The 17934-nt window shown below is 35.4% G+C and overlaps 1 protein-coding gene across 5 annotated transcripts in view; it reads left to right on the forward strand.

Moving 5' to 3' along the window:
* Positions 1-17934, forward strand: part of HOOK3 (hook microtubule tethering protein 3) — a 110190-nt gene that overhangs the window by 67920 nt on the left and 24336 nt on the right. For all 5 annotated transcript variants that reach the window (XM_087418598.1, XM_087418601.1, XM_087418599.1 and 2 more), the window contains 5 exons: positions 912-1022; positions 1742-1829; positions 8055-8124; positions 11500-11640; positions 17046-17133. In XM_087418598.1, the coding sequence (XP_087274724.1) occupies positions 912-1022; positions 1742-1829; positions 8055-8124; positions 11500-11640; positions 17046-17133 (498 nt within the window). The remainder of the gene's footprint in view (positions 1-911; positions 1023-1741; positions 1830-8054; positions 8125-11499; positions 11641-17045; positions 17134-17934) is intronic.

Below are 17934 nucleotides of genomic sequence, written 5' to 3' on the forward strand. Positions count from 1 at the left end.
TGTTGTTATTGCTGTTAATGCTTTTCTGCTGACTGTTGTTCATAGTGGCTTATTTCTTTATGGCTTTTGTAATTTTAGATTTTGCTCTTTCATTTGGCTCATCTTTATCTTTGGAAATACTGGGGGGCCTGTGTTGAGGTTGTGTTCCTCCTCCAGACAATGTGTTTTTTGCTTATGCAGATTTTCCACAGCATTACCAACCAGGACTACTTTAAATTAATTGCTTGTCTTAGGATTTGCCAGACAAGGCATGTGGTAAAAAGTCAAACACAAATTCATGTATTAGCAGGCCATCGCTACAGATTTTCAAGTTACACTTTTTTAAACCCAGAGCACTTACTTTAAAACAAATTCCATATTGATTTTTTTTCCAGCTGACGGATTTTTTTTTTCCCTAACCCACCTGTTTGCTGACTCACTACCTTTTAGAGGCCATGGAAGTTTACCACCTGTCTCTCGTTAAATTCAAAGCTCTACATTCCTGGTATTTGCAATTGGCGCCTCAGTGTACCCATAGCCTCCACCCAAACTTCCCGCTCCAGTTTTAGCCCCTGAGGATTTCCCTTACTTTCTTGTAAGCTTGACTATGCAATTAGATTTGTTTCCCCTGGCATTTCTTTTGTTTTATGCTAAAAGGGTTTCAGATTATGCAGTTATTTGTATTACAGGAAATGGAAATCCTATAGGTTCTTTTATAATTTTGAACAGTGTTACTCTGGATGATCTGGTTTCAAAACCCATAGTATCTGGGCAGAGTTTTGTTCCTAGTTCTCTCTTTGGGTTAGGCTGCTATATCATGTATATTTTTTGAGTATTTGATGAGGGGGACGTTTTCATAGATCTGTAGAAGAAAATAATGATAACTTCTAACATTTCAAATTACAAAAATTAATGATACCTTTCTGTATCAGGTAGTAGAACTGCAAAATAGATTATCTGAAGAATCAAAAAAAGCAGATAAATTAGATTTTGAATATAAGCGACTAAAAGAAAAAGTTGACAGTCTTCAAAAAGAAAAAGATGTGAGTATATATTAGGCATTTGGTTTTGAGCACTGCTAAAAATAAGAATGATATTTAATTCGTGTTTTGACTACATTAATTCCTTCTCTTTATAAATTCAAAAATTAGAGATTGTTTATTTTTAAATTACAGAAGATTTACATTTGTGCTGCAGAAATAGATCTAAAATAAAAGATTAAAAGAATGTTTTTACTTCCATTCTAATTTCTTTTGTATGTATTTATCTTTTCTACTACTGTTGCCTCATTTACATTGTTCTGCTCGTGACTTTCTGTGAATTTATGTAACTTTTCTGTTTTCTGTATGATTAATACAGAGGACACAATTCTTTTTGTTTAGCATACTTTGAATCTTTTAAAAGTATTTTTACTTTGTCATGATTTATGAATATTTAAAATCTTTGATCTTTTATGTTTAATAAAAAGAATGTTATTTACGTAATAAGGTACTTATTGTTAAGGATGGAGTAGACAGTTTTGTTTCTTATGTTTAACTGTGGATAGCATATTGCCTTGCACATAATAGATTTTCAGTATTGTTAAATGGAAAAAAATTGTTGTAATCTTTTTCTTCTATGATCTTTCTATAGAAATAGATCAAAAGGTAAAACATGTCCATGTTCCCTACTCTTTATCATTCTCTTAGGTAAGGCAAAGACCACTGATGAATAAACTCATAAATCTTAAAGCTAACTTTCCTTGTTTTTAATGTCCCTCCAGAGGTTAAGAACAGAGAGGGATTCTCTGAAGGAAACCATTGAAGAGCTTCGCTGTGTACAGGCCCAAGAAGGGCAGCTCACAACTCAAGGTAAAAGCATTTCAGGAGCCCAAGCAAGATTATTTATTTCTAATAGTATCAGTAAAAATATTAGATTCATTTTAAGATGATTGCACAAATAGATGAAAATGAAAAATTGGTGAAGAGGCCATGAAATTGATACAAATTTTAAACTGTTACCCAGATTTTATGGCAAATAGGCTATAGTTATGAGACCAGATTTGCTTGCCTACTTTATATTTTAATTATATTTAAATATTTGAGTTTTATTAGATCAAAAGCATGACAATTTGTTAAATAAGCTCTGTTAATAATAAACCTGGAAAGTTTCTCATTACCACTTTAAAAGTATATTAAACTTTGTAAATCAGTGATTTTTTTCCAACTGAGGTGTGGGGTGGGTATCAATCCATTAGGGACTTTTATCCAAAGTAGAAAACCGCTCTTGTCACAGAAAAGGAGCAGCACTCAGCTCCAGGTTTACCCTCTCCTGCTCTTTCGTCATCGTGCTGGGGTATGTGGGAGCCTGACTGGTGGCTAGGAGGGCTCCACAGTTTGTTCACGCCCACTCGAGTAACCAGCCCTTGGCTTTTCAGTTACCTGAAACTCGAATTTTCTTTCCCTCTGACTACAATCTCCTTTTTCTCCTCCTCATTCCTTCTACCAAACCTGCTCATTTACTTCATTTCACCTTTAACCCCACTCTGGTGTTTCTATTGATAAACTCTGGCCTCGTTTTCCAGCTTACCCAGCCTGCATATCAACTAGTATTTTAACTATGTCCTTCTCATCACCACCATCTTTCCTTAACCCTCTTGACCTATTTCTGGACCAGCTTGTCAAACCTGTAATTCAGATAGCCTAAAGTTTTTTTCTCTATTCCAAATTACCAAGGCCAGCTAAAGAAAATTATATATCTTCCTTTTTGTTTCTTTTTTTATTGAGATATAATTGATATGTAACATTATATTAGTTTCAGGTGTACAACATAATGATTCGATATTTGTATATATTGCAAAATGATCACCACAATAAGTCTAGTTAACATCTGTCACCGTACATAATTACAAATTTTTTTTTCTTCTGATGAGAACTTTTAAGATCTACTCTCTTGGCAACTTGCAAATATAAAATACAGTATTATTAACTATAGGCATCATGCTGTACATTACATCCTCATGACTTATTTATTTTATTATTGGAAGTTTGTACCGTTTGACCCCCTTCACCCATTTCACCTACCCCCCCTACCTCTGGCAACCACCAATCTGTTCTCTGTATTCTATGAGCTTGAGGTTTTTTGTTTTTCGTGTTTTGTGTTTTTTGGGGTTTTGTTATTGTTGTTTTAGATTCCACGTATAAGTGAGTATTTTGCTTTCTATGTCTGACTTATTTCACTTAGCATAATGCCCTCAAGGTCCATCATGTTGTTGCAAAGAAGATTTCCTTCTTTTTTATAGCTGAATAATGTTTCATTGTGTGTGTGTGTGTATATACCAGATTTTCTTTACCTGTTCATCCATTGGTGGACACTTAGGTTGCTTCCATGTCTTGGCTATTCTGAATAGTGCTTCAATGAACATGACGGTGCATATATCTTTTCAAGGTAGTCTTTTCATGTTCTTTGCATATATACCCAGAAGTAGAATTGCTAGATCATGTGGTAGTTCTATTTTTAATTTTTCGAGGAACCTCCATACTGGTTTCCATAGTAGCTCACCAGTTTACATTCCCACCAGCAGTGCACAAGGATTCCCTTTTCTCTATATCCTCACCAACATTTGTTATTTCTTATCTTTTTGATAATAACAATTCTAGCAATGAAACGATATCTCACTGTGGTTTTGATTTCCATTTCTCTAATGACTAGTGATGTTGAGCATCTTTTCATGTACCTGTAGGCCATTTGTGTGTCTTCTTTGGAAAAATGTCTATTCAGGTCCTCTGCCTATTTTTTAATCAGATTTTTTTTTTTTTTTTTTTGCTGTTGAGTTATATGAGTTCCTCATATATTTTGGATATTAACCTGTTATCGGATATATGATTTGCAAATATCTTCTCCCATTTAGTAGGTTGCCTTTTCATTCTGTTGATGGTTTCCTTTGGCATGCAAAAGCTTTTTAGTTTGATGTAGTCCCACTTGTTTATTTTGGCTTTGGAGAAAATTATATATCTTTCTTGATTGTCTTCCCCCCAAAAAATCACTTCTAATCATAATTGGATCTTCATTGCTGCCTGGCAATCCTTTCACATGTCTCTAATCAACTGTATGTGAGTTTTTCCAAAATTTTAAGAATCTAGCCTGAACCTTAATGCTTTAACTCTCTCTCCTTTCCTGTATCATCAAGAAAAGAGAGAATATCTTATGTAAACTTCGACATTTGTTTCTTTGCTACCTATGAACCTATATATTTTAACCTTCTTTATGTATATACCCAGGACCTGGCAATTTTGCTTTAAAAATTTACCTTAATGAATTAAAGCATTATTTATAATAATGAAATTTAGAAACAACCTAAAAGTTCAGCAGTACAGGAATGGCATTCTCATTTAACTGTATGTTGTAGGGCCATTAAAAAAAATGAGGTATGGGGCCGGCCCCGTGGCTTAGCAGTTAAGTACGAGCGCTCCACTGCTGACGGCCCGGGTTCGGATCCCAGGCGCACACTGACGCACCGCTTCTCTGGCCATGCTGAGGCCGCGTCCCACATACAGCAACTAGAAGGATGTGCAACTATGACATACAACTATCAACTGTGGCTTTGGGGGGAAAAAATAAATAAATAAAATCTTAAAAAAAAAAAAATGAGGTATGTCTTAATATATGCCTGACATGAAGAGATGTGTATGTTATATCATGAAGTTAAAAAAGTAGGTGACATCATTCATGATAAACACTCTCAGCAGACTAGGAATAAGACGGAAACTTCCTCAACCTAGTAAAGGACATCTATGAAAAACCTACAGCTAACCTCATACTTAATGATGAAAGACTAAATACTTTTCCCCTAAGATCAGGAACGAGGCAAGGATGTTAACTCTTGCCACTTCTATTCACCGTGATATCAGAGGTTCTAACCAGTGCCATCAGGGAAGAAAAAGAAATAAAAGGCATCCATATTTAAAAGGAGGATATAAAAAATGATAGATTTAGTAAATGAGTTCAGCAAGGTCTCAAGATGTAAGATCAGTGTACAAGAACCAATTATATTTCTGTGTACAACCAGTGAATAATCTGAAAATGGAAGTACAATGGGATCATAAACAATACAATGCTTAGGAATAAGTTTAACAAAGAAATGCAAGACTTGTACACTAAAAACTATAAATCATTGCTAAGATAAATTAAAAATCTAAATAAATGGAGAGTCACTCCATGTTCAGGTATTGGAAAATTCACTATAGTTAAGATTGCAGTTCTCTTCATATAGGTCTAGAGATTCAATGCAATCCCAATCAAATTCTCAGCAGACTTTTTTGTAGGAATTGACAAGCTGATCCTACAATTTATATGAAAATACAAAGAAGCCAGTATAACCAAAAAAAATTTCAAAAAGGAAAAGGTTGGAGAACTTACATGTCCTGATTTCAACACTTAACTCTAAAGCTACTGTAATTGAGCAGCATGAAACTCACATAAGGATAGATATAGAGGTCAGTGTAGTACATATATCACATTAATAGAAGAAAGGAAAAAAACCACTTCTTCTCGATGCAGAAAAGGCATTTGACAAAATCCAACACCCTTTCATCATAAAAAACTCAATGAACTAGGAAGGGAACTTCTACAACATGATAAAGGCCATATATGAAAAAGCCACAGCTAACATCATATTCAATGGTGAACGACTGAAAGCTTTTCCTCTAAGATCAGGAACAAGGCAAGGATACCTACTACTGCTACTTATACACTTCTATTGCACATAGTACAGGAAGTTCTAGCCAGAGCAATTAGAGCAAAAAAAAAATCTAAATTGGAAAGAAAGAAGTAAAATTATCTCGTTTGCAGATGACATGATCTTGTATGTCAAAAACTCTAAAAAATTCCACAGAAAACCCTGTTAGAACTAATAAAATGAATTCAGCAAAATTTCAGGACACAAAATCAACCCACATAAATCAGTTATATTTCTATACACTAAGAATGAACAATCCAAAAAGGAAATTAAGAAAACAATTTCCTTTACAATAGGATCGAAAAGAAAAAATACTTGGGAATAAATTTAACCGAGGAGGCAAAAGTTTTGTACCCTGAAAACTATAAAACATTGCTAAAAGAAATTAAAGAAAACCTAAATGGAAAGATATCCCATGTTCATTTAAGACTTAATATTGTTAAGATTACAATATTAAGTGCAGTCCTTATTAAAATACCAACGGCATTTTTTGCAGAAATAGAAAAACCCATCCTAAAATCCATGGTGAATCTCAAGGGACTCCGAATAGCCAAAACAATCTTGAAAAAGAAGAAAAAAGTTGGAGGACTCACACTTTCTAATTTCAAAACTTCATATACAGTTACAATAATCAAAACAGTGTGGTATAGGCATTAAGGACAGATATATAGACCAATGGAATAGAATAGAGAGCCCAGAAATAAACCCTCATATATTTGGTCAACTGATTTTCAACAAGAGTGTCAAGACCATTCAATGGGGGAAAGGACAGTTTTTTCAACAAATTGTGCTGGGAAAAACTGGATATCTACATCCAAAACCATGAAGTTGAACTCTTACACCATATACAAAAATGAACTCAAAATGGGTCAAAGACCTAAATGGAAAGGCTAAAACTATAAAACTTTTAGAAGAAAACATAGAGGAAAATTGTCATGACATTGGATTTGGTTATGATTCCTTGGAATTGATACCAAAAACACAGACAACAAAAGAAAAAGTAGATAAATTGGACTTCATCAAAATTAAAAACTTTTGTATATCAAACGACAGTATCAACAGAGTGAAAAGGCAACTCACAAAATGGGAGAAAATATTTGCAAATCATATGTCTGATAAGTGATTGATATCCAGAATAAATAAAGAACATCTACACCTCAACAACAAAAAACAACTCAGTTCACAAATGACTTGAATAGACATTTCTCCAAAGTGGATATACAAATGGCCAATAAGCACATGAAAAGATGCTCAATATCCTTAGTCATTAGAGAAATGCAAATCAAAACCACAATGAGATACCACTTCACACCCATTAGGATCGCTATTGCCAAAAAAGAAAAATAAGTGTTGTTGAGGATGTGGAGAAATTGGAACCCTTCTGCCTTGCTAGTGGGAATGTAAAATGGGGTGGAAGAGTTTGGTGGTTCTTCAAAAAGTTAAACATAAAATTACCATATGATTGAGCAATTCCATTCCTGGGTATATACCCAAATGAATTCAAAGCAAGGACTCAACCAGATACTAGCATACCAGTGTTCATAGCAGCATTATTCACAATAGCAAAAGATGGGAACAACCCAAGTGTCCATTGACAGATGAATGGATAAAGAAAATGTATATACACACAATGGAGTATTATGTGACCATAAAAAAGAATGAAGTTCTGATAAGTGCTGCAATATAGACGAATTTTCAAAATATTAAGTGAAGTAAGCCATACACAAAAGGATGAATATTGGTATGATTCCACTTATGTGAGGTGTCTAGAATGGGCAAATTTATTGAGACAGACAGAAAGTAGAATAAAGGTTATAAAGGGCTAAGGGAGGGCCGGCCCCGTGGCTTAGCGGTTAAGTGCATACACTCCGCTGCTGGCGGCCCAGGTTCGGATCCCGGGCGCGCACCAACGCATTGCTTCTCCGGCCATGCTGAGGCTGCGTCCCACATACAGCAACTAGAAGGATGTGCAGCTATGACATACAACTATATACTGGGGCTTTGGGGGGAAAATAAATAAATAAAATCTAAATAAATAAATAAAGGGCTAAGGGAGAAAGGAATGGGGAGTTATTGCTTAATGGTTATGGAATTTATGTTTTGGGTGATGAGTTTTGGAGACAGAGAGTGGTGATGGTTCCGCAATGTAGTAAATGTACTTACTGTCGCTCAATTGTACACTTAAAAATTGTTCAAATGGTATAATAATAATGTAAGCCAACTCTGACACGGTCTTTTACTCAACTAAAACAGAGATTTTAGCTGTTAAAATTAATGCTCAAAGTAGGCTTTCATATAGAAACTAAAGGAGATGGTTGTGTTCTCTCTTAGGCTTGCATTCATGTTTGTATATTTATAGGGTTAATGCCTCTGGGAAGTCAAGAATCTTCAGACAGTCTGGCAGCAGAGATTGTTACACCTGAAATCAGGTAAGGAGATCATGAAGTTTACAGTCACACTGCACTAACACTTTGAACATGAACTCAGTATTAAGTGTCCATGTTTTCAGCACGTTAGAAGCTCCTTCAGCTGGCCCAAGAGACTTGATTTTTGACTTCGGTAGGACAGTGTTTCACACGTACATAGCAAACTTAGTATATCTGTGCTTGGGCATTCTTAACAGACACTTAGCAATGAAACCACTTGGCCCAAAGACAAAGCTTATGCTTAGCCATCAGCCTGCTAAATAATTAGTCGCTAAGATTTATCTATTAACTACATGGAATGGTCTGGGAAAGATAGAATGCAGTAGACAAGAGGAAATATCTCCCTCTCACTTACTCTTCCCTCAGTAGTACCTTACATTTTTATTTAGTCATAGTAGTTTAAAAATTCCACTTATTTCAATATATACCTGGCTCTATGTATAAGAATGAAAAATTGTGTGTATGGGGGATGGGGTAGAGGCACCAAGTGTCCGGCAGAAGGAGAATGATTGCTCCTGAAGATTGCTTTCACTTTCTTTGGGTATATTTGCCCACTTTTTAAATTGACCCTGGCCTTGATTCTTCATAACATCCTTGAGGGTATTAAATAAAATAAAGGTTGTGTAAGAGTTGTATAAACTGTGCAAGTTACAGTAAGCATTCAAATACTTGTTGAATAAATGAAGACAATATATTGTTGTTGGCATTTATTTAAGAAGGACAGACAGGGGCTGGCCCCATGGCTTAGCAGTTAAGTGCGCGTGCTCCACTACTGGCGGCCCGGGTTCGGATCCCGGGCGCGCACCAACACACTGCTTCTTCCGCCATGCTGAGGCTGCGTCCCACATATAGCAACTAGAAGGATGTGCAACTATGACATACAACTGTCTGCTGGCGCTTTGGGGGAAAAAAAGGAGGAGGATTGGCAATAGATGTTAGCTCAGAGCCAGTCTTCCTCAGCAAAAAGAGGAGGATTAGCATAGATGTTAGCTTAGAGCTGATCTCCCTCACAAAAAAAAATAAAATAAAATAAATAAATAAATAAAAAAGATGAGCATAAAGCAATACCAACTCTGGAAGCGTCGTGTGTACCTTTTACTTTTCTGCCATCTGCATGTGGTACTTTATTATTGGACCAATAAGATTTGTTGAATGAATGAACACTTATTGCTAATGAATATTTATAAATAAATGGTTATATCCAAAAAAACAATTTTTTTTTTTTTTGGGTGAGGAAGATCGGCCCTGAGCTAACATCTGCCAATCCTCCTCTTTTGCTGAGGAAGACTGGCCCTGGGCTAACATCCATGCCCATCTTCCTCCACTTTATATGGGACGCCGCCACAGTATGGCTTGACAAGTGGTGCATTGGTGGGCGCCCGGGATCCGAACTGGCGAACCCGGGCTGCCACAGCAGAGCGGGCCAGCCCCCCAAAAACCAATTTTTAAGGAAGATTATAGGTAATGCAGTTGGATTTTTAAACAGAGGAAAAAGAACAAGGATAAAGATTCAACAAATAAAGTGGCTTTTTGAGTATGACTCAGTACAAATTAAAATATACTCTGTGTCCAGAAGAGAGCTATCAAGAAAATGAAATGGTAAAAGGGATGAAAAATTTGCAACGGATGTCATAGACACTGGGGTAATATTCTTAATACATAATGAAATTTGCCTGTCAGATTTGCAAAAGTTTATTATAAGTGATAATTTTCACTGAGGTTAAGGGTGTGGAGAAATTGGAAACCTCATAAACCAGGAGTAAAAGATTAAAGTGGTACAACTTTTTTTTAATTATTAATTTTTAAAAATTGAGATATAATTGACATAACATTGTATTAGTTTTAGGTGTACAATATAATGATTTGATATATGTATATATTGTGAAATGATTACCATAATAATTTTAGTTAATATCCATCACCACAGGTAATTACAAATTTTTTTTTCTTGTGGTACAACTTTTCTTTTGAGCAGTTTCGCAGAATGTGTATATTGTCTAAAAAAAATGCTTATCTTTTGCCTCAAAAATTACTTTTCTGGGAATTAATCTTAAGGAAATAACCAAAGATATACACAAAGCTCATCATTATTAACACGTTAAAGCTCATAATTGGTAACAATAAATGCCTAATAATTGGGTATTAAATAGTGATTCATCTATGTATTTTAACATGTCATTTAAAATAAAGTATAATATTTAATGGTATGAAAAGATTGTGAAAATTTAAGTGTAAATAGCAGAAATCAATGTAACATGTACAGTGTGATCCATTTTTAAAAGTGTTTGCATGTGTGTACATATGCATAGAATTAGAAGGCTATAGTTCAGCAGTAATTATTTTGTACCATTGGGTTATGAAGAGTTTATATTTTCTTCTCATTCTTTTTTTTCCCTATGAGTGTGTTTTACATTGTAATGTAATTTTGTAATTAATTACAATGTAATGTAATTAATTACATTGAAATTGAAAAATATGATAAAGTCGTCATTGTCCATATACAAAATATATCAAGTTCTATATAATTGCGTGAGTTGGACCACAGATTTGACTCTCGTCTTTTCAGTAGCAAAAGTAAAAGTACTTTATAAGATGTATGATGTTTACAAAATAAGAGCAGACTGTTTTCTGTGTTTATTAGTTTGTTTTTGTTTTCTTTTTCCATGAGAAACAGAGCTTTTCATAGTGTCTGGTATGGATAGTAATCTTCAAGGGGCCATCTAAAGATGACCCTATGTAAAGAATGAATTATATCTTCAACAAGTATATCTTCAGTTATTTCTGTAAATGAGTTGATAGTCATTTATATCATCCCTGCAGTAAATGTGGTAGCAAGTTTTGTGTTGCTTTTAACATCCGTCTCTGTAAGCTTTTGGCATAACACAAAGAGCCCAAAACAATAACTTGGCTCTGATAATCTGGCTTGTTAGAGGATACAATTTTACATATCTGTAGGACTGGGTGGACTGCATATCTTGAAGGCATTCTTCATTGAATATTATCATTTTCCACCAAATGATTGGTAATTTAAGAGCATAGCATTAGAGATCTTGGTGTTTTGATGAGAACCAAAGAACAAATATATAAATTGATTCATAGCTTAAATATTTAAATCAAAAAGAAAGTCGGATTTTGAAACCTCTTTCATTACAAATCATGATATTTAAAGATTCTGTATCTTCAGATTATTTATTCTAAAGTAGTTACTTAAGACTTAAAATATAATGTCTTAGCCAGTGACAACAGGAGCTACGTTTTTTGCAGATACTTTGTTTCCATTTCTGTTCTTTGTGTTAAATCTGTAACTGTGTGTGGCTGGATTTTGATAACTATATTGTATTAATGTACCAGATAATCAGTTTTTCTTTGCTCACTCAGGGAGAAACTTATTCGCCTTCAGCATGAGAATAAGATGTTAAAACTTAACCAAGAGGGTTCAGACAATGAAAAAATTGCCTTACTGCAGAGCCTTCTAGATGATGCAAATCTGCGCAAGAATGAACTGGAGACAGAGAATAGGTAGGAATATATACAGGAGGCAGCATTTAGCCCCACAGGTTTTCTATATTTGTCTTGATTTTGATTCCCTTAAACAGAGGTTTGAATTGTATTTTGAAAAGTGATAATGCAGGGCTGGCCCTGTGGCTTAGCGGTTAAGTGCGCGCGCTCCGCTGCTGGCAGCCCGGGTTCGGATCCTGGGCGCGCACCGACGCACCACTCGTCTGGCCATGCTGGGGCCGCGTCCCGCATGCAGCAACTAGAAGGATGTGCAGCTGTGACATACAACTATCTACTGGGGCTTTGGGGGAAAAAAATAAAATAAATAAAATTTAAAAAAAAAAAAAAGAAAGGTGATAATGTGTTATCCCATTTCCTTTTAAGAGTATTTTAATCCGTTTCTCCACTTATGGACAGACTTGCCAAAAAGTATCATGCCTCTTTATGATAACATTTTCCACTTTATTTTTTCAAGCAAAGTGATAACAAAGCCCTACCATTTTCCCTTTCTAATCACTAATTGAAACTAGAGGATTGAAAGAAAATGACCGTTACTTCACAATCTTCCACAACAATTTCAATTCATGGTCATTATCACATTAATGAAGTTTACCCTGTTTTTATAAGCTAATATTTCAGAGGATTGATTGATGTGAGGAAAATAGTAGGATCCATCATAATTGAGTTGACAGAGCATTTTTTTTTTAAATCTGTTATTTCTTGAGACCCTAAAAGGAAATTGTTCATCTTATGAACAATTCAATTATTTTGAGAATTTAGAATCTGCAAATTTAACAAGAAAATCACTTTTCTGTTTGTAAGTTTTCAGTGTTGGCGTTACGCAGTCATTCAAAGCTACTTTAAAAGCAGTCGCCTACTCTTGCAAGGGTTACTTTTAACTTTGTTGGGATAATTTTTTGTTTTTTTTCCTTTTTGGAAATGTTTCTTAGACACCAAACATGTGGTGTCTTTTCTTTTTTTTTAGTGCTGTGATATTCTGTAATTTTTGAGGAATTTGGCATTTTTATTTATAGTTTCATAGTTTGCCTGATATCACTGATTGTTTGTTTATTATGCCTGATTGATGTGGCATTTCCCAGGTGTGAGTCAATCTTGTGAGTCAGAATTGTTAAGACAATTCACGTATCCTACTTTTCCTCCTGTAGCTCTAGTTTTTAAAGCTACTCAGGGAGAACCAGCCAACAGTATAAATAAGAGGGCAATTATTAGAGCATAATTAAGCATAAACAGGAGGAAATTTTTATATCAATTCTAAGGTACATAGAGAATGAATACTTTTTAAAAATACTTAGAAAAAGTGGAAAATGAGAAGGAGAGGAAGAGGAGTTGTAGATAAGAGCTGTCAGTCATTCAGTCGTGCAGTCCGCATGGTGAGAGCACCATGCTCACCTCCTCATCCTTTGCTCTGGGCTGCTTTTTAGCCATCTCAGTCAGCCTCTCCCTACCCTAATTTTTGTTCAGTGAATTAACACCACTTCTTTTATAATGCTTTGCATTGTTTCTCACAAGTTTTACAGCTATTGCTTTTTCTCATCAGAAACAGAACAGCTAGTTGTCATTTATACGGTACTCACGTAGGTAGATGACTGATCACCTCCCAAGTCTCTGTGTTATTTACAGCTGTCTACAACTTAGCATTGTGTTTGTTTCTTAAATTATGACACTCATGATAACTTCTTTTTAGACTATACATCTATGACCTATAACTAATAATAGCAGCTAACATTTGTTAAGCTCCTGTTTGTTCTAGACATTGTGGTAAGTATTTTATGTATGTGGTCTTTGTTAAGTTTTTCAGATGAGGGAATTTGGGCATTTTACATATGCGGTCTTTGTTAAGTTTTACAGATGAGGGAATTTGAGCGTTTTACATATGTGGTCTTTGTTAAGTTTTACAGATGAAGGAATCTGGGCATTTTACATATGTGGTCTTACTTTGTTTGGTTTTACAGATGAGGGAAGTTGGGCTCAGACACAGGTTACCTGACTCCAAAGCTTCTACCTAACCAATACCCTCTTTCTTGCCAATTTATCCTCTGCCGTGTGTGTAAAACATTTATTTTTTTCCTGCCTACCTCTTCACAGGATGCTTTTTCTCTTAAGTAAATTACCCTAAGTTTGTTCTTATTGAATTTAATAAGTATTTACACTACCTTGTCTCTAAGGTAATCTCTTTTAGTAGTTTACAGCACTGGACTAGCATCAGGAAACCTGAGTTTTAATCCCACTGAGTCTTTTAATTGTGTGACCTTAAATACAATTTGCTCACCTCCCATATATCATCTGTTAGAAGGAAAGGTTTGTAGGAAACCTCCAAAGTCCTTTCCATTTAGTTTTCCCAATGAGTTAGCATTTTTTTTAAATCTGTAATACCTGCTGACCCTCAAACAATATGAGCAGAAGCATGAAGGGTTGAGAGGAGAGCCGTATCAGAATGGCTCAGGGAGTTTTCTCAAAGTACACGTGATCTTGTTCCCTTACCTCTCAGAGCAGATCGTGATTTCAAGTTCACCCTCTCCCTACACCCCTCAGGCAACTATACATAATTAGACTTTGATTAAAATGTTAGCTAACTAAACTCCTGAACAGGGAGAAAGAAGACACAGGCATTTATAGAGTACCTGCTATGTGCAGGTATTGTGCTAGACACACTTTATATATTATCTCAGTCCCTTAAACAAGCCCATGAGGGTGGGCATTATAATCCTTATTTATTTTGTAGATGAACTTTTTTCATATATATTTACATGTATTTGTATAGCTTCATACTTGTGTGTGTGTGTGTGCACTTCACACTTTGACAGTTATATTACTGTGTTTGCTTGTCCATTCCCCATCACTGGGCTTTTGAGTTGTTTTCAGATCCTTCCAAGGAACATCTTGGTATGGTCTGATTACATTTTATGACATTTACGATGGCCTCCACCTAGTAGGGTTACAATATTTGTTGACTAAATAATTTCAAAAATGGCTAAGATGGATAGTTGAAATAGTCTTATAGTTTGATATATATTCCCATATTGCTTTCTGAAAAGATTGAACAAAGTTACAATGTCACTAGTAATATTTTTATTTACCTCTGTCTTCATATTAAATATGGATCTATTCAGATAATTCTTTCACTGTTGGAAAAAGCACTCAGATTTTCTATTCCTTGATGTGAAAACATCAGTTATTATTATAGATTTGATTGCATTTTTACTATAATTCTCACTAAATTGTAGAACCTAGAAGGCTTATGATAAGAATTTCTTATAACTTGTTGAATAAAAAAATTTCTTATTGAACTTTCTGGCTGTTTGAATTCTAAATGCTCATTGCCCTGTTTTGTCCTTAATTTGAGGCAGTCTGGCTTTTACTATCTTTTCACTAAAACATTACTTACTAAAATAACCCGTCATCTCTTAAATGGTCAATCCTATGGGAGCATTCAAGACTTTATCTTTCCTCATTTCTCTACTGCAGTCAAGCATCGCTTATCGACAGAGATAGGTTCTGAGAAATGCATTGTTAGACGATGTCATCGTTGTGCGAACATCATAGAGTGTACTTACACGAACCTAGATGCTATAGCCTACTACACACCTAGGTTACATGGTACTAATCTTTTTTTTTTTTTTTTTTTTTTTTTTTTTTTTTTTTAAAGATTTATTTATTTATTTTCCCCCCAAAGCCCCAGTAGATAGTTGTATGTCATAGTTGCACAGCCTTCTAGTTGCCGTATGTGGGACACGGCCTCAGCGTGGCCGGAGAAGTGGTGCGTCGGTGTGCGCCCGGGATACGAACCCGGGCCGCCAGCATCAGAGAGCACACACTTAACCACTAAGCCACAGGGCCGGCCCTACATGGTACTAATCTTATGGGACCACTGTCATTTGTATATGTGGTCCATTGTTTACCTAAATGTTGTTATGCAGCACATTACTGTATATTGATTGTTGTTGATCATTTCCCTCTTCAGACTTTTTTTTTTATTTCAGTAACATCCCTCTCTTATGTTTTTCTTAGTTCTCTGATTATTCTCCAGAGTGAGGTTCTTCTTTCTATCCTTCGGTTGGTAATCTGCCATGGACTGTCTTCGTTCCTCTTCCACTCGTCCTCACGTTCTTTCTAATCAATATTATTTATGCTCATGGCTTCAGTTAATTCCAGATGGCTCCCAAATCTGTATGTTCAATTCAGACTTCTCTCTGTGCTTCCAATGCAGATACCTATTTGACAGATATCTCTAGGCACTTCATTTTCAACAAATACAAAGTGAGATTCTTTATATTCCTTTCTCAATAAATGGTTCTCAGTAGCTCAAACCAAAATCCTAAGTGTTATTTTTTTATTGCTTGTGTTCTTTTGCTCTTTCAATATATTTCCTCCTCTGTTCCCTTCTATTTCAGGCATATTTAGTAATAATTGTAATAGCCTCCTCCTAGTCTTCATGCCTGCTCTTTGACCTTTTTTAATACTATCTTCCACTCTCAAACCAAGGTGATCTTTCTAAAATACTGTCTAATCGTGTTTCTCCCTTCTTGCAATCCTTCAACATCACTCAGACCTAGGTAACCAAACGGTCTCCTGGTTGATGAGTGTTGTGTCATAATACCCTAGAGAATTTATGAAGATTGAGCTCCAGAATCAGCGTTATTAAAGGCTGGCTGAGTTAATTCCAGTTCCAGCCAAAATTTAGAAAGCCAGATTATTGGATAAGTTCCACATACTTTTGCATTTCACACAAGGTTATACCCGACCTCTCCTTTTCTCCTCTGGTTTCCTCTCCAGTCATTCTTCCCCTCATAACTTATTCCGCAGTCATACCATTCCTGAACTCACTGTACCCTCTTGTTTTTCTGTGCACTTCGGACATGCTGAATTCTCTGTCTTGGATCCCCTTTGCACCATTATAACCCCATAAATATTTTATTTATTGTTCTAGTCACAATTCAAGTCAAGCCTATCCTGACTCCTCCACACAGTTAGGGGCAGTTCTGGCTCGTTGAGCAGTCGTCATTCCTTTTGTATGCCTCTGTGCACTACGTTGAAGTATTTATCTTGTATTTTCTTTGTTTACATTTTGCCTCCCCACTAAATTCCTTGAGTGCAGAGATCTTTTAGCGCTAGTGCTGAGCATAGTACCTAACACATAGTTTGAATAAACATATATTAAAGTGAATTTCAGATAAATACATTTGCATAAGTACACCAGTTCAAAAAATGTGTCCACCCGAACACTACCTTGGAAATCGTCATAGAAATTTCAAGCAATACGAAAAATCAGAAAAGTGAGCTACTGCCACTGTAACATGAGGCTTTGTTTTGCTAATTATACTGTCTCTCTAACCAGTATGACAACCTAAGGAAAAGGGCCTAAGTTAAGTCAGCACTTGGAAAATTAATGTACATTTGATTTCTAGGCTGGTGAATCAAAGACTTCTGGAAGTACAGTCACAAGTCGAAGAATTGCAAAAATCTTTACAAGATCAAGGATCAAAAGCAGAAGATGTAAGTTTTAATGTGTACCAACCATGTTCCAACAGTTTCACAGTGTTAAGAAAAGCTATAACTTTTATTTTTTATTCGGTAGTCTCTAGCAAAATAATTTATAATTATCTTGGTTATAGAAAAGAAACAATGTTTTCCTTTTACTAACGTTTCTTATAAAAAGGAGCAGACGGTGCTTTATTCTGTCTTTCAGATTGACTCTGCCGGGAATTAGAAGTTCATTTGTAATTATCAGCTAAGGAATTAATTAAGGCTTTGTGTTTTAAATGTGTTCAACTCAGTATTCCAAGTATAGGGTTTTTGGTTCAAAAAATGTTGGTTAGATACTTCGCCTGTTCAAGTAGACATTTTTGATATAAAATTGATATTTAAGAAAATAATGCCATTGCTAGAACCCCACCATCTCTAAATTTCTGAATCTCTCTTACTATCCCCCCCACCACACACACACACTCAAATTAAGTTCACTGACCTTTTTTTATATTCCTTTAGCATACTGCATATCTGTCATAGCCCTGCCTGCTTGGCTGGCACACTCCAATCTAGAATATGGTAAATGCGTTGAGCCAGGAGCTAGGTCTTCATCTCCTCATGCTCATCGTCTATCACAGTGCTTGTGTAGCACATAGTAGTCAGTCAATCTCTGATAAAAGTGTAAGTAAATCATATTTTGCAAACCCTTTACATTTAATGTAATTTAATTTACAGTCGACAACAGATCTGCGAGTATAAAGTGCTCAAAAATATTTGTAAAGAGGGGAAAAAAACGAAATTTTAGTGACCAATCTTTGCTTCACCCAG

This window comes from Ceratotherium simum, chromosome 28 (assembly GCF_057802395.1).
Source record: "Ceratotherium simum simum isolate JZ-2026a chromosome 28, ASM5780239v1, whole genome shotgun sequence".
In the NCBI taxonomy this organism is placed as follows: Eukaryota; Metazoa; Chordata; class Mammalia; order Perissodactyla; family Rhinocerotidae; genus Ceratotherium; species Ceratotherium simum.